General features: G+C 50.0%; 1 protein-coding gene across 2 annotated transcripts; it reads right to left on the minus strand.

The window, feature by feature from the left end:
- Nucleotides 1-695: 695 nt before the first annotated feature.
- SLC43A3 (solute carrier family 43 member 3) lies at nucleotides 696-22,481 on the minus strand. 2 transcript variants are annotated; one of them, XM_081240897.1, is made up of 13 exons: nucleotides 22,374-22,481; nucleotides 21,353-21,719; nucleotides 20,849-20,978; nucleotides 18,061-18,107; nucleotides 15,340-15,416; nucleotides 15,022-15,114; nucleotides 13,823-13,962; nucleotides 12,609-12,703; nucleotides 11,394-11,567; nucleotides 11,049-11,168; nucleotides 6,756-6,942; nucleotides 5,993-6,116; nucleotides 696-1,377 (listed from the first exon to the last, which is right to left on the minus strand). In XM_081240897.1, the coding sequence occupies exons 2-13, from the start codon at nucleotides 21,534-21,536 to the stop codon at nucleotides 1,306-1,308; spliced, it is 1,443 nt and encodes a 480-aa protein (XP_081097023.1). In that variant the 5' UTR covers nucleotides 21,537-21,719; nucleotides 22,374-22,481; the 3' UTR covers nucleotides 696-1,305. The 2 variants fall into 2 exon arrangements, with proteins under 2 accessions (XP_081097023.1, XP_081097022.1); XM_081240896.1 differs by lacking the exon at nucleotides 696-1,377 and adding an exon at nucleotides 1,394-5,379.
- Nucleotides 22,482-24,843: the final 2,362 nt, after the last annotated feature.

Raw genomic sequence — 24,843 nt, forward strand, 5'->3', positions numbered from 1 at the left:
GACAGTCCAACTGCTGAGCCCAAGGTACCTCTACCTTTTATTCCCCAAAGTCCTCTGTAGTCTTCCCAACCAGCTCCCATACTACGTATTATCTTTGTTACAGGTGAGGAAACTGATTCTTCGAGGTCGCACAGCTGGTAAGTGTCTGTGAAGCCCAGAGCCTTTCCCCATGCACCTACTGCTTGAGTCCACCCTCAGGCCTGGGAGGTAACACTGGACTCTGCAAATGGAATGCGGAGGGACCTGAGCATCGTCCTGGGTTTAATCACCCTGCCAGTGAGTCAGCCCCACTGTGGGCAGCAGTGGACCCAGGAGTGGTCAGACATGGCCCATCTGTGAGCTCCTCATCGCCAGCAAAGGACCGGAGCCTGGACCAGAGCCTGTGCCTTGGAGCCTGGATGCAAGTGTTCTTCCCAAAGAACGTTAAAGGACGGACTCACTGCTGTGCCCCAGAGCCACGGCCAGTGCATTTGGGAAGCATCTACTCCCCAGGGGGCTGGAAGAGAAAGGAGCTCTGGGACATAACTGCTAGGACCCCAAGCTTTGAATTAGGGGAAGAGGATCAACAGCCCCTGGGAAGCGGGCAGCCAATACCTTCAGACTGGAGAACAGTGAGCACCAGATTAAGGGAAGATTAATGGGTGTGATGTCATTCCCTAAAAACTCCCAAGGTGGCTCTTCTGGCTCTATTATTATTTACACTCTCGACCTGCCCTAGGCTGCTCTCACGGTTCACTGTCATCTGGGACTCCCTGCTCAGGCAGCAGAGGGGGGACAGAAAGGGAGGGGGAACCACAACCTCCCAAGACGTGTGTGAGGGGAGACCCAGGATGGAGTGGGGGATCAAGTTGTGACACAGCCATAAGATGGGGTTGTAAGCAGCCGTTCACAGCCACTTTTTTTTTTTAATTAATTAATTTATTTATTTTTGGCTGTGTTGGGTCTTGCGCGCAGGCTTTCTCTAGTTGCGGCGAGCAGGGGCTACTCTTCATTGCGGTGCGTGGGCTTCTTATGGTGGTGGCTTCTCTTCTTGCAGAGCACAGGCTCTAGGCGTCCAGGCTTCAGTAGCTGTGGCATGCAGGCTCAGTAGTTGTGGCTCGCGGGCTCTAGAGTACAGGCTCAGTAGTTGTGGCGCATGGGTTTGTTGCTCCGCAGCATGTGGGATCTTCCCAGACCAGGGCTCGAACCCGTGTCCCCTGCATTGGCAGGCGGGTTCTTAACCACTGTGCCACCAGGGAAACCCCACAGTCACGTTTTTGACAACTATTTGGTGACGTAAAGAAGAGCCTACGGAGATGGTTTCCATCACCACACACACAGTTGCACCACTGGGAGGACACATGCCACTGTTGTTAGCCACGATGGTATCTCAGAGCGCTGCAAATAACAGCGGTATTTATTTTTCACGCAGTTCTTTATTTTCTGATCTGCTTTACAACTATTTATTTCTTACATAAGAATGAATGTAAAGAAAAGGTAACGTCAGGAATTCCGTGGCGGTCCAGTGTTTAGGACTTTCACTGCCAAGGGTCCACACGGCGCAGCCAAAAACACAAAAGGGAAAAGGTAATGTCTAAAATGAATGTGAAGGTGACCTTAAGGAGTCAGACAGACGTGGGTTTAAATACCAGCTCCACCATGCAATAGTTGGATGATCTTGGATGTAACTTGTCCCGCAGAGCCTAACTTTGATCATCTGTAAATTGAGGCTGATTAAAGATGTTCGCACAAAGTTTCTGATTCACACTGTCGCTGTCCTTTGAACAGCAGGTGCCCTCCTCCTCCTGGTGGACTGTCCCCTGCCCCAGGGAAGACGCCGCCTGGCACTGCCTGCAGCAGGGGCAGGTTTGCCTGAGTCCCTCTCTGCTGAGGCTGGTAGCAGAGAGAAGTGTTGCACTGGGAGCCTGTTGCTGAGTGAAATCAAAAGTTGTGAAACCCCTGGGTTGCTTGCTTCCTTGTTTGAAAGAGTGGTTGATTCCATTTGAGGAAGAGGTTACAGGAGGGAGGCTCTTGGGACAGAAACAAAGGCTGTACACATGGGCTGCTTCTCTCACGCACTTATCTTCCCCAGAAATCATCCTTGACTCTCTCTGGATACAGCTGTTCTCTGCACTTCCTGAGGAATCCAGGCACTTTTTTTTTTTAAATAACAGCTTTGTTCAGATATAATCCATACACCACACAATTCATCCATTTAAAGTGTACAACTCAATGGTTTTTAGTATATTCAGAGTTGTACAACCATCACCATTATCAAGTTTGGAAGATTTTTATCATCCTAGAAAGAAACCCCTTACCGTTAGCAGTCACTAATCTTCCCCGCAGCCCTATGCAATAGCTAATCCACTTTCTGCGTCTATAGATTTGCCTATTTTCTATCTGAATGGAATCATACTATATTGTCTCTCTTGGCTTCTTTCACTTAGCATAATGTTTTCAAGGTTCATGCATATGGTAGCATGTATCAATACCTCATTCCTTTGTATCACCAAATAATATTCCATTGTATGGACATACCACATTTTATTTATCCATGGTATTAGGCATCCTTTTGAATTTAATATATTAACTGTAAGGATAGCTTTGATCTGTTAAGTACCTACCATGTGCTAGGCACTTGACCTAATTTCTAATCTAGTCCAGGGAGGCAGGTCTATTTCTCCAATCACACTGATAAATTAACTGAGGTGTAGAGAAGTGTTCCATCCAAGGTCACACTAGTGACAGAGCTGGGATGCCAAAAGGGTTGGCCTGGCTCCCAATTCTTACTGCCCCACCCCACCCCGTGTGCTACGCTCTCTCCTTCCAGTTCTTGTTCTGAAGCCAGAACAAGAAAGAATCCACTCATTCCTTGTTGGATCATTCTTCCAACAAGTCCTAACTGGCACCACATGCATGGCAACCAGGCACTAGTCCCTGAGCCTAGTGAGACCCAGATGCTGCTTCCTGGAGCTCCCTGTTGAAGGGAGGAGAGGTGGTCATGGCAGGGGCCAGTCTCCAGGAGGGGTGTGACCAAGGCCTAGGAACTCAGAGCTGCCAGAGAGCCCAAGGAAAGGTTTTTACAGGAGATGACATTTTGAGCAGGACCCCAGTGGACCAGGCAGATTTCCCTGGCAGACAGGGTGAGCCCCCAGTGTAGAACTGGTGTGCTCACAGATCCTAAACCAGAAACCTGGGTCCACAGGGATGAGTTCTGTGTCCCTGGAGGTGGGAGGTAAAGAGGGCAGGGGAGAGGTTGTATCACATTGCTGACCGCCTGGATTGCCAGCCTGGACTCTAGGCTTTGTCCTATGCCTGATGCAGCAGCTCAATAAACATTTATTGAATGAATGAATGAATCTGCCTGCCAGCCCCTCCCCCTCAGTCCTCTCCTGGCTAAAAGGGATAAAACAAATAAAACACCTGGTGTGTTCCAGATTCTCCCGTCTCGCCCACCCGGTCCCTCACCTATCCCCCTTTGCTACCTACCTCCTCTCCGGTCATCAGTAAACAAAGGAACAAATGCTCAAGCACTCTCACCGCGTGCTAGGCAGTAGAAATTACCTTAAATTCTCACAATCGCCCTCAGGGATGCAGGTGAGGACGCTGTGATTGAGAGTGGCTAAGGGACTTGCCTGGCTGCTGAAAGGTAGAACTGAAACTCACACCAGACTTTCTGATTCCATCTAGTGCTTCTAGTTTGTAGGGGGGTCGGGGGGGAGCGTTGCAATAGGGGTAGGGGTGGGGTAGACAGAAAGAGAAGGCAAGGGAAGGGACTGCTGGGGGTCCTCAAGCCCAGGGCCCAGGACCAGGTGGCCAGATCGCAGTCTGAGGGCTCCTGCCCCACCTCTGGGTCCAGCTGCCGTACCAGGATTCCTCCACTCCACCCCCGCGTCCACTCCCCAAGGCTGGGGCTGGGACAGGAACACGCAGGCACGCATGCATGCACATCACGACAGCCCCAAAGACTGCAGAGGTGGAGCAGCTATTGCCTTAGGCAGAAAGGCTTTATTTTTTATTCCATTATAATAGCCCTCTTTATTTGTAAAAAGCCAGATATCAAATGTATTCTTTCAGTCTGAGTTTTCCTTTTTACAAAAACAAAAAGGCACATAAAAACCTTCCCCGATGTTGTTCCCACAGACGGATGTTTCTCGGGCAGCCCTCCCCCCTCCCCCCAAGGCTTTATTTTTTATTTTATTTATTTATTTATTTACTTACTTACTTACTTATTGATGTATTTATTTATTTATTTATTTATTTTTGTGGTACGCGGTCCTCTCACTGTTGTGGCCTCTCCCGTTGCGGAGCACAGGCTCCGGACGTGCAGGCTCAGCGGCCATGGCTCACGGGCCCAGCCGCTCCGTGGCATGTGGGATCTTCCCGGACCAGGGCATGAACCCGTGTCCCCTGCATCGGCAGGTGGACTCTTAACCACTGCGCCACCAGGGAAGCCCCATGCTTTATTTTTTAAATAAAATTATTTAATATATAATTCAATATATTATAAAACTATTCCCCAGAGGACGTCTTTATATAATACCCAAAGTAAATAATCATCTCCCTCTTGAAGAGGAAAACATCCCCAAAAGGCTTCATCAGAAATCCTCTGGTCAAGCAGGCTAGCTGGTTCCCAAGGCCTTTCGGGTGGCCTCTTTGTCACTGTTCTTAGACCCTTCTAGAACGTGAATTCCAGAAAGAACCTCCAACTCCAAGACCCTCTCCTTCTATAGGTGGGAATACTGATGCTCAGAGTGGAGAAGGGTCTGCTCAAGGTCACTCGGCATCAGCGGCAGAGCTGGGGCTCAGCCCAGGGTCCCCCACCCCACCCGGTCTGCCCCTCTTTCTCCCCAGGCTCATTCCCTAACAAGGCTGGGGCTCTGACAGAGAGCTGGGAGCCACTTCTGAATGCCAGGTGGCAATGAAGCCATGACAACCTCACTCTTCACCTGGAAACTTACCCAGCAGCACAGGGCCCAGGCACACATGGGCTTCAGAGACAAAGAGGCCTGGAGAAGCAGGGGACACACCCTCCCATCACATCACCCCAGCTCGGGCCAAGCATCTGCCAGGGCCATGCGCTTCCTACCCTGAAACTAAGAACTTGCACGTGACTTTGCTTCTTGTCTTGCCGATAAGAAGGCTTGGTGGACAGTTAAATATGTCTTTTTGTTTTAAGAAAAAATAATGGCTACTTAATACAAGTAGCCCGGGTGGGCAAAGTCTTTCTGGACACGGGGTGCTCAAAGGTGAAGGAAGATGACACGTCCTCGGGGCTGAAAAGGGAGGGCTTCTGAACTAGGCGACCCCAGGGGGGCTTTCTTTCTGCCAGCACTCCCGGTACACCAGGAAAGGGTGGACAAACGTCAGAAGAGTGACGAGCACCAGCGTCACATTCACCTGGAGGGAGAGGAAGCAGTGAGGCAAAGTCCACCACTAGTGGAGGGTCCAGAATTCTGCCGGGTTTATCCTCTACCTTCCACTCAGACCCCACGGTGCCCTCTGGGATGAACTCTTGGTTATTTTCCATTCTGCCCCATGGAGCAGGGTGGGTGGGGGGTAGGGGAATATTATATGATGCCTTTTTTTTTGGCCGCACCCCGTGGCATGTGGGATCTTAGTTCCCTGACCAGGGATTGAACCCTCGCCCCCTGCAGTGGAAGCACAGAGTCTTAACCCTTGGACCGCCAGGGAAGTCCTAATGCCCTTTACACAGATGAAAAAACAGAGGCCTAGAGAGTATTCAGTGACCTGGGAAGCTGTGTCACGTTAACCCTTTGGCTTCAGAGACCCCACCCCCACCCCCAGCACAAGGCAGGGTACTCCCACTGACCCCAGTTTGAGAAGCAAGACCAAAGATGTACCCATGCGAAGAAATGTTCCTGCAGGGACCACACCCAGGCCACCCCAGCCAGGTTGGGGGTGCCCCCTGCTGGGGACCAGCACAGTTGTCCCAATCTGGACATCCTTGCTGGTCTAAGACCAGGGTCCCCCAACCCGCCACAGTACTCACGTAGAACGGGTCATTCTGGAGGGGGCCTTTGATGAGGGTGAAGATGGGGAACTGGAGCAGAGACACGACAGCCGACAAGGCCATCACTAGCCCAAAAAGCTTCCCAAAGTGCTCTGAAGGGAACCTGGGCAGAGAGACAAATGAGGTTCCAGTGAGCTCTGGGGACCCTCCCTCCATGTAGGGGCCTGGCTGTGGTGGGCCTTGGTCAGGCCCCTGCTCCCCTAGCCTAAGCCTGCTTTCACCCACCCACACCCACACAGCTCCCCTCCTTCACCTTTGCTTAGTTAGGCTTTCAAACGACAGAGCAAAGAGATGGCGCCATGCTCGATCCTGGGGAAACAGCAGGGACCCAGACACAGGCTGTGCCCCGGGAGGTCTCAAGGAAAAGAGACAGGAATAATTCCGCTCTATGCTAGATGATGCACGCCCTATCAGAGGAAGCAAGAATAGAGAGGCACAAGGAAAGAAAGACGCTTTCTTTCTGCTCTTCCCTGGGAGAGCTGGAACAGAAGTGGGCTTTGGAGGGTGAATAGGAGTTCACAGGGTAGACAACCGAGGCAGAGGGGAGCAGACATGAAGAGCTTTCATGTACATGAAGGCTCTAACCCTCCCACCAGCCTCCACCTCCTCTGTACCTGCTCCCAGATGCTGTGTGCCTCCTCTGGCCACCTCTGGTCCTCACCTCCTGATTTCTTTGCCCCCAGCACACCTCCCTTTGCCCCAAGGGTGCCCCTGTCATGTGACACATACCAAGCCCACTTACGCGAGGGTGAGGAAGGCAGCGTTGCCCCCGTAGAGGAAGGAGCGGTTGATCACTTGCAGCATGAAGGTGGCGTACTGCAAGGGGAGGACAGGGATGGAGGCGCAGAGGGCAAAGCCCAGGCACAGCAGAGACGTCAGGACCAGCGAAGGCACTGTTGAGCCCAGGGCCGCCGCCGAGGCCGAGGAACCTGGGCCAAAGGGAAGAGCAGAGGCTGCGTGGATGCCCGCAGGGGGGTCATCCTGAACCCTCTCTCCACACATGCCCCATCTCCAGTCCATCAACAAATGTTGATAATTCACTTCCTAAATATCATTCAAATGTATCCACTAGTTTCCAACCCTGGCGACTCATCCTAATTATAGGCCAGCATCACTAACTCATAGATTATCACAATGACCTCCTGACAGGGAGGGACCTCAACCCACAGTCAGATACTCTGGGTAGCACCATGGGTAACAGCAAAAGACTGGAAACCAACCAAATCAGCAGCAGTAGGGGAATGCAGCGCCAACTATGCTGCAGTCACATAACAGAACTAGGCAGGGGTTAAAGGCAGAAGGAGGGAGCCTGGCTGCGGGGCACACCCAGGACAGAGATTTACATAAAGAAAGCTGCAGGGGGCTTCCCTGGTGGCGCAGTGGTTGAGAGTCTGCCTGCCGATGCAGGGGACACAGGTTCAAGCCCCGGTCCGAGAAGATCCCACATGCCGCAGGGCGGCTGGGCCTGTGAGCCATGGCCGCTGGGCCTGCGCGTCCAGAGCCTGTGCTCCGCAACGGGAGAGGCCACAACAGTGAGAGGCCCGCGTACCGCAAAAAAAAAAAAAAAAAAAAAAAAGAAAAGAAAAGAAAGCTGTAGGACAGGGTGTGCGATTCGCTGCCTTTTATCTAAGAAAGAAAAACTATACATACATACAGAGTCTGTCTTTAAGGAAAAGCAAAAACAATTACCTAACGAGGGAAGGAATGGAGGACAGGGAACAGAGAGAAGGAAACTAAACTTCTTTGACTATATCTTGTTTCATAGTTTTGGCTTAGGAATGTCAATGTTTGATATGCAAATGTATCTAAAATAAAATAATAGGAAGAAAACAAGCAAAGCAATTCCAAAAAAAATCCAACAAGATGAAACCAATGAACATAACTTTATATCAAGTTGGTGACTCTTAAAATACTGTAATTTGACTGACAGCTCTTATGGGATGTATCCTCAGGATGAGAATGGAAGGAAGGAAAGAAAGGAGGGAGGCCGGGAGAAACAGCACGCAGCAATCATACTATTAGTAATAGTATTGATGATGCTAAACCAGTAATTATGCATAAAATATATTTTTAAAATACTATATATATATAGTATGTGTATATAGTATACAGTGTATGGATATACAGTATATATATTAATATAGTATATATTATAGTATTTTAGGAACCATGATTTTCAGACAAAAGGAGATACAAATGTAAAAATCAAAGAAGTAAAATTTGAATTAAAATATCAGTACTGGATACTCATGATGTATTTTTTCATCCAAAAAATTATGTAAATCTTACCTCAGAGGCCTAAAAGCAATGACAATCCAGGAGAATTAGAAACCTTAGCATCCAAGTTGCAGTCTGTAAATACCACTTCTCATTTAAAGGGACACAGGGCTATTTGGAGAAATGGCTGGTTTCAGGTCTGGGCCAGGAAACATACCCAATGAAATGGACCTGAATATCTCCTTGTGCCAGAAGGGAAAGACACTCTCTAAAACTAATGGGACTATTTTGTTAAGGACACAGATACTGGATTGGTAAAGTTGCCAACAGTCAAAGATGAGATAATTTGAGCATCAAGAAGAATTGTGATAGAAATGGATTGGAACATGTCAAATATATTTAAAATGAGATTTTAAAAGAGAAACTATGGGGCTTCCCTGGTGGCGCAGTGGTTGAGAGTCCACCTGCCAGTGCTGGGGACACGGGTTTGTGCCCCGGTCCGGGAGGATCCCGTGTGCCGCAGAGTGGCTGGGCCCGTGGGTCACGGCTGCTGAGCCCATGCGTCCGGAGCCTGTGCTCCGCAACGGGAGAGGCCACAACAGTGAGAGGCCCGCGTACCGCAGAAAAAAAAAAAGAAAAACTATGAGTGGTTACCCCTGGAAGTTTCTAAGGCACCAACTCATTTTTCTAAAACTAGTTAATAGAGGAAAAACCATGCATTTATTTCAGGGTAACGAAGTAGTTAATAAAGGAAAGTTTTTCTTTCTAGAGGAATTCTAGCTATTAAAAGCAGAAGGAAAGATAGAAATAGAAAATCTCCTTTTTGCAACCCTAATAAAATAATGGGTCTGGGCACTGATCATCAATAGCTGTTAAAATCATTAGGCCTGCAGCTGATGGGAAACTTTTATAATGGGCAGATCAGACTGACAATGTCTGAACCCAGTGATCAGTCTTAACATCATAAGAACAAAACTACGGGTACCAAGGGCCTGATGACGAGAGCTTGTAGGTAGCCCACGGCTCCAGCTCCGAATTATTCTTGCCAAAAAATATTAAATATTAATATTAATAAAAATATTAATCTGCCTGTTTACAGGAAAGACCCAATCAAAGAAACATTTTTAAATGACATGAAAAGGATGCCAAATCCAAAATGGGGGAAATTTGACAGGACAAACAACCTAGTTCCTTCGATAAATGAACAACAAAGGGAAAAAAGGGGGTGGGGGACACAGAGGCTTAAAAACATCTAAAAGACACATCAGTACACTGTGTGGCCCCTGTATGGATCCGAATCTGAACAAACCAACTATAAAAAGGCATAGTTAAGACCATTAAGGAAATGTGAACAGGACATTATTAGATGATACTAAGAAATGATTAGAGGCTGTTTTACATATGATAATGATATTATGGTGATGTTTAATTTAAATAAAAGAGGTCATATTTGCTGGAGCTACAAACTGATGTATTTACAGATGAAATGATCTGATGTCTGAGATTTGTTTTAAAATACTCCAGCAGGGGTAGGAGAAGCAGCTCAGGGAAGTGAGGAGTGGGAGAGATGAAACTATAGGGGTAAAGGGAATTCCCTGGTGGTCCAGTGGTTAGGATTCTGTGCTTTCACTGCGTACGCCCAAGTTCAATCCCTGGTCAGGGAACTAAGATCCCGCAAGCCGTGAGGCGCAAGGCCAAAAAAAAAAAAAGAGAGAGACCTCAGCATGGCTGCTCCTCCATTCATGTCCAAGGATCACGTCCAAGCTCCTTGGTAAGATCCCGCAAGCCGTGAGGTGCAAGGCCAAAAAAAAAAAAAAGAGGGAGAGACCTCAGCATGGCTGCTCCTCCATTCATGTCCAAGGATCACGTCCAAGCTCCTTGGTAAGATCCCGCAAGCCATGAGGTGCAAGGCCAAAAAAAAAAAAAACGAGGGAGAGACCTCAGCATGGCTGCTTCTCCATTCATGTCCAAGGATCACGTCCAAGCTCCTGGACATAACACTGCCAGCCCTTCTTACCTCCGTCTTTCCAGCCCCCTCCCTACCACCTCTCTGTGCCCTGGCCAGCCCGAATCACTTTCTGGGATTCCTCAGATTCCTTAATGTTTCACTCTCCCCTTCACCACCTTGACTCCTCTGTACTCCTGGGCCACTCTCCCAAGGCCCTCCTCTTCATCTTCTCACTTCTTTATTCTTCCTTTAGGTCTTGGCTTAGATGCCACTTCCTCCAGGAAGACTTCCTTCCCTGACACCCATCCCATCCCCACCCAGAACAGGTTATGTGCCCTTCTTTCTGTTTCATAGCTCCCTGCAGGTTTACTTCACGGACTGTAAAGCTTGATTCCTGGCATTTCTCCACTCTCTAGACTGAGAACAGCTTCTTGAGAACAAGGACGTATCTGTCTTGTCCGTTACTGAATCTAGAACTGTGATTGGCGTATAATTGGCACTCAGTGACTAGTGGTTGGATGATGGATGGATGGGTGATGAATGGACAGATGAGGGATGGATGGATGGATGGATGGATGAGGGATGGATGGATGGATGGATGGATGAGGGATGGATGGATGAGGGATGGATGGATGGATGAGGGATGGATGGATGGATGGATGGATGGATGGATGAGTGAGGGATGGATGGATGGATGAGTGATGGATGGATGGATGGATGAGTGAGGGATGGATGGATGGATGAGTGATGGATGGATGGATGGACAGATGCAAGTAGAAAAGGATTTAGAAGAAAAGAGAAGATGGGTGTGGAGGAAAATAAAGATCTCTCCCCTCCTGGCTCCCTGATCCTCTGGAACCCAGGTCTCACCTGTCTTTCTTGCTTCCTCCTGGTACTTGTATTTAAGCCGATCCATGAGCAGGCCATTCCAGGGGGCACACAGCACTCCAAAGAACTGTGTGATGGCAAAGGCATTTGTGTAGGTGCTGACTGCAGAGGGCAGAGAGGGGTTGGGCGGTAAGAACACTCCAGGAGTGACTTACAGGAGAGGACCCTCCCACCCGGCCCTTGCCCTGCCTGACCCTCCTCGCCACACCCCTGCTCAGACCTTTCTCTGGAGCACAGAGCCCTGCCGAGCTTAGCACCCCACTGCTCGAGGTTCCAAGTCCCCAGCTGTGATGCTCAGATGTGCTGCCTCCCAGCCCCGTCACATACCTAGTACCCTGTCCCCACTGGCCAAGTTGCTCAGCAGAGGGTTGAGGGTGCCGATGAAGAGGTAGTGCCACAACTGTATCACAGACAGCCACACCAGGTGCCAGGCAAAGCGCCGAGAGAAAGCGTAGCTCCAGAAAGAGCGGGGTTCCTGCTGCTGCTCTGGTCTTGGGATCTCTGGTGGGAAGAGGAAGATATGGGCAAGAGTTACAATTAAAGCTGGAGGGCAGGGATGGGCAATAGTGTAGGGGTCTTGATAGGACAGCCTGAGGTCTGAGCTCACCCGCTCTTCTGGCCTTCCTGGGCACACCACCACCTCCACGCATCATCCTGTCCCCACCACCTTGAATGAGCCTCCCACGTGCTCTGCCTGCCGAAATCTGATCTATCGCAGCTTGGACTCAATGACGCTTCTTGCACTAACACTTTCCTGATCTTTCTCAGCCAGGATGATGAAAAGAAAGACGAAAGGAGAAAGTTAAAGATGAAGGTTCGTGGCGGACAGCTAGTATTTCAGCTGATCCATAACCCCTTCTTTTCTTTCAGTACCAGGATCCTGAGTCTCCTCTGGAAATCTCCCCCTGCCCTAGTCTTCATGGTCCAGATGGGACTGTGAATTAAGCACTCCATTCCTGACCAATTTGATCATTCTCCTCCAGAGGCAGACTGGCTGTGATTTTAGACTGGGGTCCCCAGAGGCATCCTGGTTCTGCTCTTCCTGGATGGAGCCTGGCAAGTTCACTTTGCCCTTGCTTTTGTGAACTTCCCAGAATCCTGTTCTCGTTTCTACCTTAACCAGCAGTGGTTTGTGATGTTTATAACCAAAGACCCAAAACAGACAGAGGAGAGAAAGGAGGCAGTGATGGAGATGGGACAATGAGAGAGGGCAGACCCAGCGGACCTGCAGAAATGGGGACAAATAAGGCAGACTTAGGAGTGGGGGGAAGGGAAGGCAAATGTTGGAAGACTGGCTGCAAGGGGAAGGGGTATGATGAGATGAGAAAGAAAAGGGGGACAAAAAGGAGAGATGAGACAAAAATTTTGCCCCTCTCTGGACTGCCTATAAACTGAGGGGGTTGAGAAGATCCTGCAGGTCTTTTCCCTACCTGTCCTTTCCTGATTCTGAGTCCCTGGGAAAGCTTTGGAGGTGAGCAACCAAGTTGGCTGTGGGGAAAGGCCAGGTTCTGGAGGGGAAATGGGTTAACCAGTAGGGCTCACCTTCCTTTGGTGAAATGAACTCCTTTGAAAGCTCCAGCTTTTGGGACGCAACCGTTTTCTTATCTTCCTCTCCGGGGCGATCCCCAGAGCACAGGCTGTGGAAACAGAAGCCCCATCAGCCTGACCCAAGAATTGTGAGCTGAGCCTCAGATTCAGGCTGGGGTGGCGGCGCGTGGGGGTGGGGGGGAATAGTACATTTCGCTATACATTGGAATCACCTTTTCACAACCCCAATGCCCAAGTCACAGCCCAGACCGATGAAATCAGAATGTCTGGGCATGGGAGACAGGCTCCCATATTTTTTAAAGATCTCCAAGTAATCCCAGCAATTCTAATATGCAGCAGTGTTTGGGAACCACTGAAGTGCAGGAAGAATAGGACAGGCCTGGGTTCAAACCCCAATTCTGCCTCTTCCTGAGGCTGTGCAACATGCCTCAGACCTAACTCTTGTGAGCCCCCTTGTTCTCATTTGGAAAATGGAGATAAGTATGTATATCTCAGGACTACTGTGAGATGAAATCAGAGCACATGGGGCTGCCAAACAGCAAACAAATGCCCTCTCTCTACTGCTTTGATGAGTGACGGCAAAAATGGTTCCATTTCTTCCCCTCCTCTGTTCTCCACCCTTTGCAATACAGCTCTGGCTATCTCCCTGTCCCCTCCATTTGGGCTGGCCTTGTGAGCTGCTCAGCCAAGACAACCCAGCAGAAGTGATGTTGTGACAATTCTAAGCTTAAAACTGAAAAAACCTTGTGCATTTTGGCATTTATCTTGGAACCCTGAGACCACCATGTGAAGAAGCCCAAGCTAGCCTGCGGGAGGATAAGAGCCATGTGACCCAGAAATCCCTGCCACTCCATATGGCCAGACAAACCCCATGTGAGTAAGGCCATCCTAGACCAGCCAGCCCCCAGCTAGCCCACCAGATGATCAGAGGCATGAGAAGCCTTGTCAAGATCATTCAAGTAGCTCCCTGATCAGTAGAACTAGCCAGCTACCCATAGACTTGTGGAAATAATAAATGCTTAATGTCTTAGGCCATTAAGTTTTGGGGTAGTTTGTTATGCAGCAGTAGCTAACTAATACATCCCTGGTCTAGTCCTCCTCTCCTGGGACAGGTTTCCTCTGCCTTACCATGTCTGTCCCATCCCTGCTTCCTACTCCAGGTGAGATGGGGGGCTCTGGGCACACCATCACCAGCTCATAGTCCTTACCCATAGCTGTAGTTGGGGGGCACCGGGTAGGGGATGTGCCCCCGGGGCATCAGAAGGAAAGTACGCCCAACATGCCAGGCACTGCAGACAGAGATGAAGATGAAGGAGGCCCTGAGACTGATGCCCTGTTCATAAAGGAGCTGCAGAAAAAGGAGAGGAAAGGTCAGTGTAACAGCCACGTTCACAGCAACATTATTCACAACATCCAAAAGGTGGAAGCAAATCAAGTATCCATCCGCGGATGAATGGATAAAGGAAATGTGGCACATACATACGATGGAACATTATTCAGCCTTAAAAAGGAAGGAAATTCTGACACCTGCTACAACATTGATAAACCTTGAAGACATTATGCTAAATGGAATAACCCAGTCACAGAAGAACAAATACTATATGATTCCACTACTGTACTACCTACAGTAGTCAAATTCACAGAAATAGACAATAAGACGGTGGTTGCCAGGGGCAAGGGGGAGATGGGGGGGTACCCACAATGGGGATTATTGTTTAATGGACACAGAGTTTCAGTTTTACAGGGTGGAGAAGAGTTCTAGAGATGGATGGCGGTGATGGTTGTAAAACAACACGAATGAACTTAATGCCATTGAACTGTACACTTAAAAATGGTTAACATGGGGCCTCCCTGGTGGCGCAGTGGTTGAGAGTCCGCCTGCCGATGCAGGGGATACGGGTTCGTGCCCCGGTCTGGGAGGATCCCATATGCCGCGGAGCGGCTGGGCCCGTGAGCCATGGCCGCTGGGCCTGCGCATCCGGAGCCTGTGCTCCGCAACGGGAGAGGCCACAAGAGTGAGAGGCCCGCATACCGCAAAAAGAAAAAAAAAAAAAAAAAAAAAATGGTTAACATGGAAAACTTTACGTTAGGTGGGGTTTTTTTGCCGCGCAGCAAGCAGGATCCTAGTTCCCTGACCAGGGATCGAACCCGCATCCCCTGCAGTAGAAGTGCAGAGTCTTTTTTTTTTTTTTTTTTGGCAGTGTGCAGTCTTAACCACTGGACCACCAGGGAAGTCCCTGGTTGTATTTCATCATACAAAAAGTCAGTGTAAGAATTAGGGGCTGAAACCTGTTTCTAAGAATGAGTCTTGGCCCAGGCTCTTGCCTTCCACCCTGGAGGCTGATTATGGATGCCTGGTGCTCCCCAGCAGCAGGGGAGATAAACATGGGCTACTGCTATCTTTTACCTTAATGATAAGGAAGACTGCCGAGGAAGAGTCAAATGCTCCATTGTACATGGTGATGATGGTTGAGCGGTGTTTGCCAAATAGGTTCCCGATCTGGAGAACACACGATCAGCCTGAATCACTTATTTATCTGTGAAATCTTTCCTGTGCACCCGGCAAGTGTCAGGCCCTCATACCCAGACCTACCCTCCACCCCAGGAGCTACCACCCTGGCTTGGGCCAACCCCATCAGAGGCAGCCAATGTAGCAAAGTGCTTCTCCCTCCCTCCACCCGCCCCAACCTCCAGCCAGGTGCCTGTGATTAGGGCAGGCTCACACCTGCAGGTTGGTGATCAGAAACAGGATTCCTCCCACGGTGAGCATGGGCATGGCCAGGAAGAGCAGCACAGCTGAGTCTGGAACAATCCAAGACAGAGATGGGGAGGTGTCACAGTGCAACCCAAACATGCAGCCCCGAACTCTGGCCCCCACCTGCTCCCTACAATCCTGGGCTCAGGGCCCCAATTCTAGGCAGCCTCCCAGCATCCTCCAAGGATCTTAGGGTCCTGGTCAAGACTCCTTCACGTGCCCCTGCGGAGGGACCCTGCCGAGGTCTCCTGAGACACCCTCTTCCTCACCAAAGATGACCCTTGGTCTCTGGCAGGGTGGATGTCTCCAGAGAGAGGCACGACTCAACCCACCGCCCCCTTCCCTCACTAAACCACAAGCAGCCCCTCTATTCATCCTTGACACTGTGGGGGAGAGAAGCCTGGATTCAGTCCCTGAGCCCAGCCTCTAATTCACTGCTTTGAGCTAGATTCTGAATCTGTGACTCAGTCGTTTCATCTGATGAATGGGAGTAACAGTCCCTGCTCTTCCCACCTCACCAGGCGCTGTGAGATCTGAGTGTCTTTCTTTTGTTCATTAAACTTTGAGCATTTCCTTTGTGCCAGGCGTTGTGCCTGGCACTGGAAATGCAGGATGAATAAATACTTCTTGCCCCTGGAAAGACTGACGTGCAAAAAAATCATTCTAATAAGTCTGGCAAGTGTTGGGTAAGAAGAGCAGAACTAAAAACAACTAAAGTGCCAAGGACTAGAGAGCCCTCTGTAAATTAGTCTTTCCCAAGTCACAGCCTTCTTTCTGCCCACCTTCATGATTTGGGCCATAACCCACACCTGTCTTATTTGCTAAAAGAAATTTTTTTTAAAGTTGACTCACTTTTCTCCAAAAGAAATCTATTATTTTTAAAGGAAACTTTATATTGGGAGTTCCCTGGTGGCCTAGTGGTTAGGATTCTGGGCTTTCACTGCCGTGGCCCAGCTTCAATCCTTGGTCGGGGAACTGAGATCCCACAAGCCACTGTGGCACGACCAAAAAAAGAGAAAACTTTATATCGCTGGTATAAATGAAAAGCAACTTGTGCTGCTTGTTGTGAGTAGGAGGCAACTGTAAAAATAAATACAGTGAAAACACTGTTATTAAACTGTAACTGAACGCAGTTGCCTTCAGAATGTTCAAAGCCTGATACCTGCTCTTGTCATAGTGTTAAAATCATCCCAGCCCCAAACCAAGACTTCCATGCATGAAATCAGAGGGCTGAATGAGAAATAAAAAGGGAGTAACTCTCCCACCAGGTGATTCAATATTAATGCAGCACATGTGTGCTTCCTAATAATATTCTCCAAAGTAACTATTATCCTAGTAACTTTTGTTCCATACCTTGAGAAGCACTGTAAACTTGCTCATTTTAGAGCATTCACACTCTTTACCATTCAATTTCTGTCTCTATAAAAGGTACGTCTTCAAATGCACTAAAAGTTGGTTGAGATTCCTTTCACAATAGCATGCTTTTTCCAAAACCAAAAAGCCCTATTTTAGGGGGGAAGGGAATATTGTGACTCCAGTGATTCACAAATGTGAGTCAAACATACCCAGCCATCACCTCCACATTCAGCCACTTGAAAATCATGTTTAGGCTTTTAGGTAAGAAGACAGTTTGATGAGCACAGTGGTTTTTAAATAACTGGCTTGAGGTGCCAGGCTACCTCATGAGATCTGCTCAGACAGAGACCCTCAGTCAGCCTTGCGTTCACTGAACACAAATGAAGTAACAGATTCAGCACAGGTACTAGACACAGGAGAGTTAGGTACCTTTACTTCCTAACCCCAAAACTGAGCCACGTAATCTGACACTGGGGAGGAAAACTGGAAAGCATCTCTTGGCCTCTATAACTGAGATGCTAGCAAAGAGCACAGCCAGGGTCCCAGGACCCCTTCCCACTAACTTGCTCTGTGGCCTTTGGCTAGTCTTTGCGAAGGGTCTCTCTCTGACCTCAGTTTTCTCCTCTACATAATGGAGGAAGTGGGGAATACACCAGACTGGAATTCCCAGACTTTGGGAATTGTATACACTTATAGACCAGTAAAATCTGAAAAGAAAACTTCTGACTACACTAGAGTTATCAGTTTGTACCCGGCTAAGTCAGGATATTTTCAAAAACTGCCATCCATATTATCATTTCATTAAAAAAAAAAAGAGAGAGAGAGAGAGAGGACATTTAATACATAACAAAAGGAAGGATGTAATCTTTTGAATAAATTCTTCTCTCTGAAGCAATCCCTCCACTGCCCTTATTTTTTGCATGCCTCACTAAAATGTTTTTTGTTTTTTTGGTTTTTTTTTTGTTTGTTTTTTGCGGTAAGCCGGCCTCTCACTGTTGTGGCCTCTCCCATTGCGGAGCACGCGCTCCGGATGCACAGGCTCAGTGGCCATGGCTCACGGGCCCAGCCGCTCCATGGCATGTGGGATCTTCCCGGACCGGGGCACGAACCTGTGTCCCCTGCATCGGCAGGCGGGCTCTCAACCACCGCACCACCAGGGAAGCCCTCACTAAAATGTTTTTATAGACCAGCAATAACTCTCTCAAGGACTCTTTCCAGCTGAAAGTCTGTGGATCTCTGAATACCTGTGGGGGTCAGTGCATCCTGCCCATCACCCTCTGCACCTGCCCATCCACCAGCTGCCCCTGAGGTTGTGTCCCTCCCGACAGCACTCACCTGCAGAGATGAAGGCTATCGTAAGCGTGGCGCTGGTGTAGAGGAATCTGGAACACAGAACGGCAGATGGAGAATGCGGTCAACAAGAGAGAAAGCTGGAGGGGAAGGGTGCGTGGAGCCGAGGTCCTCCCACCTAGAAGTCCCAACCAGCCAAGCCCTTGAAGAAAGGGGTTAGTGCCTCGTGTACAAATCATAATCTTGAGTTCTAATTCCTCTTGCTGTGTGACCTTGGGCAAGGCACTGCCCTTCTCTGGGCCTCAGCAGCCTCTTCTATGAAGAGACGTTTGTGGATGGACCTAGAGACTGTCATAGAGTGAAGTAAGTCAGAAAGAGAAAAACAAATATCGCTTATTAACGCATATATGTGGAGTCTAGAAAAATGGTACAGATGAACCTGTTTGTAAGGCAGAAATAGAGACACAGACGTAGAGAACAAACGTATGGACACCAAGCGGGGGATGGGGGGTGGGATGAACTGGGAGATTGGGATTGACATATATACACTAATATGTATAAAACAGATACCTAATGAGAACCTACTGTATAGCACAGGGAACTCCACTTCGCTGTATAGTAGAAACTAACACAACATTATAAAACAACTATACCCCAATTTAAAAAAAAAAAAAAAAACAGAATCTAACCATTTAAAAAAAAGAAAAAGAGATGATTGGACTGACTGATCTAGGCCCTAAGCTTAAAGTTCTAGGATGTTATTGTTTAAGGACCACGATCCCAAGGTTACGGGACTCTCTTAGAAGCATGGGGTAATAAAAGCAGTGCTTAAGTGTGATATTCTGATTTATAATAAGAAATACATATTTGGTCCAGGTCCCCAGTCCCTGACACAGGGCTCCTAAGACCCTTGTAAATTCCTACATGATAAGAGCCCTAGGAACATCTTTTTCTTTTTGGCGGTACGTGGGCCTCTCACTGTTGTGGCCTCACCCGTTGCGGAGCACAGGCTCCGGATGCGCAGGCTCAGTGGCCATGGCTCACAGGCCCAGCCGCTCTGCGGCATGTGGCATCCTCCCGGACCGGGGCACGAACCCGTGTTCCCTGCATTGGCAGGCGGACTCTCAACCACTGCGCCACCAGGGAAGCCCTAGGAGCATCTTTTATTCTAATGAGGTGACCCTGGATGGGTCCTGGATGGGGGCTGCTCACCAGAAAGACTAGCCATAATTAGATGCTTGGAATTTTCAGCCCTGCCCCCAACTTCTCCAGAGAGGGGACAGGGGCTGGAAATGGAGTTAATAATTCATCATGCCTACATGAGGAAGCCTCCATAAAATCCTAAGAGTATGGAGTTTGGGGAGCTCCCAGGTTGGTGAACACAGCCATGGACCAGGAGGGTGCTGCACCCTAACTGCACAGGCACAGAAGAGATCCTGGGCTCGGGACCCTCCCTGACCTCGCCCTATGTGTCTCTTCATCTGGCTGTTCATCTGTATCCTTTATCATATCCTTTAATAAACTAGTATATGTGTTTCCCTGAGTTCAGTGAGCCCTTTAGCAAATAACTGAATCCAAGGGGGAGGAGGTCACAGGAATCCCAGGTTTGCAGCCGAGTCAGACAGAAGCTGTGGGTAAACTGGGGACCTACCACTTGCAGTTGGCATCTGAGGTGGAGGGCAGTCTGCTGGGACTGAGCCCTTAACCTGTGGGATCTGATGCTATATCTCCAGGTAGACAGTGTCAGAATTGAGTTAAATGATAGGACACCCAGCTGGTGCCACAGAATTGCCTGGTGTGGGAAAGGCTCCCACACATTTGGTGACCAGAAGTGCAGAGTTCTGTGTAAAAGTAAAGGAGAAACACAGGTGGGAAGCCTGGGTTTTTCTTAACACACTAAAGGCTGGAGAAGAGGGAGTGGGCAAAGAAGGACGGGAACGAGGAGGAGACAGGTGACCAAGTTCCAAGAGTGACTGACAGAGTCATCGTGCACCCAAAGGCTTAGAGAGCCAAGGACTTGCTTTCCTGCCAGGCTGTTTCCTGGTCCAGCCACCCTCCGGTCCCTCTGACAACTAGCCTCTCACGTGCCTCCCGGGAGGCGCCGGCTCTGGGTCCTATCAGCCCCCCCCCCCCCGCAGGCCGCTGCTATGCGAACCTGGCCAGCTGCAGTGGAACCCTGTGGAGCCAGCAAGTCCCCTACCCTCCGGGACTCATCTGCATGGGATGGACCCCCACGGCCTCCCCTCCCGTCAGAGGGAAACTGAAATCCCACCACCGGAGACACTCAGGGCGCCTTACTACCTAAGCTTCTGGGGAGTGACGGTGGTGGTGAGGAGGAGGATGATGAGTCACTCGGGTATCATGAGGACAAAGTTCCCTGGCATGAAGGCAAGGGTAGTAATTCTATTTTTATTTTTATTTCTTTATTGGCCACACCGCCCGGCATGTGGGATCTCAGTTCCCCAACAGGGATCAAACTGGCGCCCCCTGCACTGGAAGCGCGGAGTCTTAACCGCTGGACCACCACCAGGGAAGACCCAGGAGTGACAGTTCTAGGCTTTGCTCATTTCATAACCCTGCCCCAGGCCGGCCCTCACAGGAAGTAGGCCTGGGATCCTGTGCTATTCAGCACATCCTATAGCAGGCAGTTTCACAGGCAACAGAGGAAGGAGGTGAAGAAAGGGAAGCAGGGGTGTGGGGAATAGGGAAGGTCGAGACAGAGTCCACACCCTGGGCAGTTTCTAGCAGTTGCCTGGCCTGGGTCTCCCTCCAAACAAAACTGCTGCCAGAATTCCTCTTGCCCCACCCCTGTTCAGATCCCCTTGGGACTTACATGGCTATGAAGCGGGCCACGGTGGTCTTGAAACGGTCAAAGATGTAGCCAGTGGGGAACGTCATGAAGTTATTCATGAAGGACGCCAGGGTGAAGATGAGTGAGAAGCGCTCGTCCTGGGCTTTGCAGTCTGGAGGAGAGAAAGGCAGATCTCAAGAGCCCAGCGTGGACGGGCCAACCTCCCATCCATCCCAGCCTTCCTGCCAGGCCGGCACCCAGCCTGGCTCCCGTCCAGGGCAGCCTCTTCCATCTCGGACAGCTTGCCTGGTAGAATAAGTTCTCTCTTAGATAAGTGGAGACGTGACTGCCCCTAATTACCTCTTGGGAGCCGGTACTTCCCTCCCCAGGGACCTCCGAGACCAAGGTTGAGGGCAGGGGCAGCTGCCACTCCCTTCCTCTCACCAGAGACATGCTGGCAGAGGAGGCAGGGGGTGGAGTCCTTCCGACCCCTTCCCACCACCTGGGAACCAGACTCAGCTTCCTAGAGAAGCCCTCCTCCCTTACCATCCAGCCCCGTGGCATTGCCCATCAGCCTGGCATTCGGTTCACACAGCTCCTCAAAGTAATGTTCTGTTTTGAAGACAAACACCAGGGATGCCCAGCCGAAGAGGACGCCCGCAAAGCTGAGGCATTCCAGCAGCCCCGTCAGCAGGGTGGCTACACGAAGAGGCAGGCTCGGGCCCTGCATGGTCCGAGGTGGAGCTGATCCTCAGATCCAACTGGTGGCCTCCTGGGCTGACCACAGGAGCTGCAAAGCCCAGGTTTTGAGCAATTGGAAAATTCCTTTGGCAGGCGCTTCTGTTCAGGTGGCTCTCTGGTGCTGGCTGTTTCAGGCCTGACTAAAAACCATCAGTGGGCGATTCCCTGGATCCTGTAAAATAAGGCAGAGGCTGCTTGGTACACAGGGCTGTGGCAAAGGTAGAGGTGGACAAAGGTTCTTTGTGGGATAGACAAAGAAGCCAGGTGTTAGAAACAGCTACACATGCCTCTCCATCCCACAACTGGCAACAGGTGGGGAAGCTGGAACGAGCCCCAGTTCTGGAGACGGTCCACTAAAATAACAGCAGCAATTGTAAGCCAGGAACAGGGGGGTAAGGGACTTCACACAGGTCCTCACAAAGCCTCACAATAACTTGGCAAAGTGGGTGTTTTCTTATCTTCAGTTCACTGACAAAAGCTCAGAGGACTTTGTCAACTTCCCAAGGTCACACGGTCTGGTTAGTCACGTCGCAGGCCAGTCTAAGGGCAAAAACATACCCACCTCCACACGATCCTCCGTGACCCTCGGCTAGGGCTCCCAATAACCCCCTTCCCAACGCCCCTCCTCACATCACCATCTGCCAGGAAAGCACCCAGAAGCCGCTCCCCACCCCCACCCGCTCCCCCGCCAGCACGTGGTCAGCGGCCCTCCCAGCAGGGGTGCCCCGAGGTCTGCCCAGCCACAGAGCCCCTGGCCTCGTCCCCGCGGCCCCGCCGCCCGCACCCCCAGCCCCGGCCCCGGCCCCGGCCCCGAGCCGCGTCCTACCCGCTGGCCTCCGCGCGGAGCTCTCGGCGTTCGCCGCGGTGCACCTTGCCAGGTTTAGATTCGCGCCTCCACTCGCCCCTCCCAGTTCCTCCACGCCCCCAGAGGTCCCGGAAGGGCCGGGATGGGCGGGGCCAGAGAGGTCCACCGCGACCCGCTCTCCATCACTTCCTTCTTCTCTAGCTTTCACAATCCCTTGCTCTTTTTGACCACGCCCTGAGACCTTCCCTCCTTTCACTCTAACCCCCACAGCATCTGTTTCCCTCTCTTGATCCTCTTGCAGCCTCTCAGCTCCTTTGCCCCTCCTCCCTCCCCTGACCGAGATAGTTTTAGTTCTGTTGCGCACGGACAGGCAGCCCCACGGAAAAGATCACACAGTCGCAGCACACACAGACGGCTCACCACACACACACACGGAAAAGATCACACAGTCGCAGCACACACAGACGGCTCACCACACACACACACACACACACACACACACACACACACACCTCTCTTCCTTTTGCTCTACCAGCACCACGCGGGTGGGCACAGAATACGTTTCTCCCCATTTGCCCAGGAGCTCAGTCCTTTCTCCTGATCTCATGCTCCTAGCGCTGCCAGCAAATCCCAACACGGAGTCAGAGAACCAAGAGCCGGAACTAGACAGTGCAGACAGGGAAAAAAAAAAAAAAATGGTGCCTGGCCTTTCAGTGACTGTGTTGCCTGCCATTCCACTACCTGTGGCCGACCAGACGGTGCACCCTGAGGGGAATTCAGGATGGAGAAAACGGGATTCTGGCCCTAGATAGTTAAGATTTTTTTTTTTTTTTTTTAAATTTTTGGCTGCGTTGGGTCTTCGTTGCTACGCCGGGGCTTTTCTCTAGTTACAGCGAGCAGGGGCTACTCTTCGTTGTGATGCGCGGGCTTCTCTTTGGGTGGCTTCTCTTGTGGTGGAGCACAGGCTCTAGGCGCACAGGCTTCAGTAGTTGTGTCATGAGGGCTTCAGTAGTTGTGGTGCAGGGGCTCAGTAGTTGTGGCGCATGGGCTTAGTTGCTCTGCGGCACGTGGGATCTTCCCGGACCAGGGCTTGAACCCTTGTCCCCTTCATGGGCAGGCGGACTCTTAACCACTGTGCCACCAGGGAAGTCCCAGTTAAGATCTCATGCAGGAATAACTTCAATGAGCCAACATGCTTGCCTCTTCCCATACTTAGAAAAACGCTAAAATCATGAACTTGAGATGTCTGTTTTTGTGATTGGCAGTAATCTTTTCCTGTCTGACTACATGGGCTGTTATTGTTATTGTTGTTGTTGTTGTTGTTGTTTCTCCAGCAAAAACGTTTAGATATCTGACTCCTCCCTGACCTCTTTGGAACAGTTTCTCAGAGCCGAGAGGCTGCCCCCCAGGCTATAGTCCTCAGTAAGGTCCCCGAATAAAACATAGCTCACAACTTTTAGGTTGTGCTTTTTTTTTTTTTCCAGTCCCCAACAGCTTTCCAGAAACCACCCCCTGGAGTGCTGCTCTGCCTTTTCACCACCAAGGACCCCTTTGATTACTCCCTGCCTCACCCCCAGCCCAGGTTCTGAAAAAGTCAACCTGCCAGACTTTGTTGATTAAATATTCATTCATTGCTCCATTTTTTATTAATCAAAGACATATATAATTGCCCATCGGAGCTCGTGATCAGCATGAGCTAGCCAGCTGAACCAGCGGCGCTGCTCTCATTCTGGCCCAGAGCGAGTGAACTACTGGCTTCCGTGGCCATTTCCCCGTATAGAAAGCTGAATCTGGGGGAGAGCTGCTTGTATATTCAATGCAGTCTACAGCCCCCCAAGCCCAGCCTCCTGGATTCCCCCTGGGGCCCAGGGACTCAAGCTATTCCAAGCCCACCTGTCTTTTTTAATGCAGAAGAATTAAGAGATTAGGACAGTGGAAAACCAGAACCAGGGAGTATTTTCCAGATTGCTACCAAAACACAAAGGATAAAGTGTAACCACCCAAGCACGGGCTGCATAGGATAGGGGTGGCTCTGATCCTATACCCTGGTACTCACGAGTTATATAACCCCAAGCCAGACCTTTGGAAGCCCCACCTGTAAGATGAGGCTGATTAATTACATGAATTGTCACAAAAGAAGTAGGAGATGGGTTGATGAAGCTATGGTAGTCAGTAGCCAGACTGCCTACGGATAGTACTGGGTTCTCCGGGGTCCAGGTATGCAAACAGAGCCAGAGAAGCAGCCTTGGGAGGGGTCTTCAGAGGAACTTGCCCAAAGTCACTCTGTGAGTGCTTTAACACTACCAGACTTCACATCGGCTAATGGGACATTAGAGAAAATAAGTCTTTTCTTAAAAAAAATTAATTGGTGGGGGGAAAAAATAGAAAATATAGCAGCCCTGGACAAATAGGACTTAAGATGCAAGATTTTCTATTTTACTGTGAGATACAAAGACACTGAAATTAATTCAAGGCCTATCTCCTGCTCTGG

This window comes from Mesoplodon bidens (assembly GCF_964165515.1).
Source record: "Mesoplodon bidens genome assembly, chromosome: 7".
Taxonomy (NCBI): Eukaryota; Metazoa; Chordata; class Mammalia; order Artiodactyla; family Ziphiidae; genus Mesoplodon; species Mesoplodon bidens.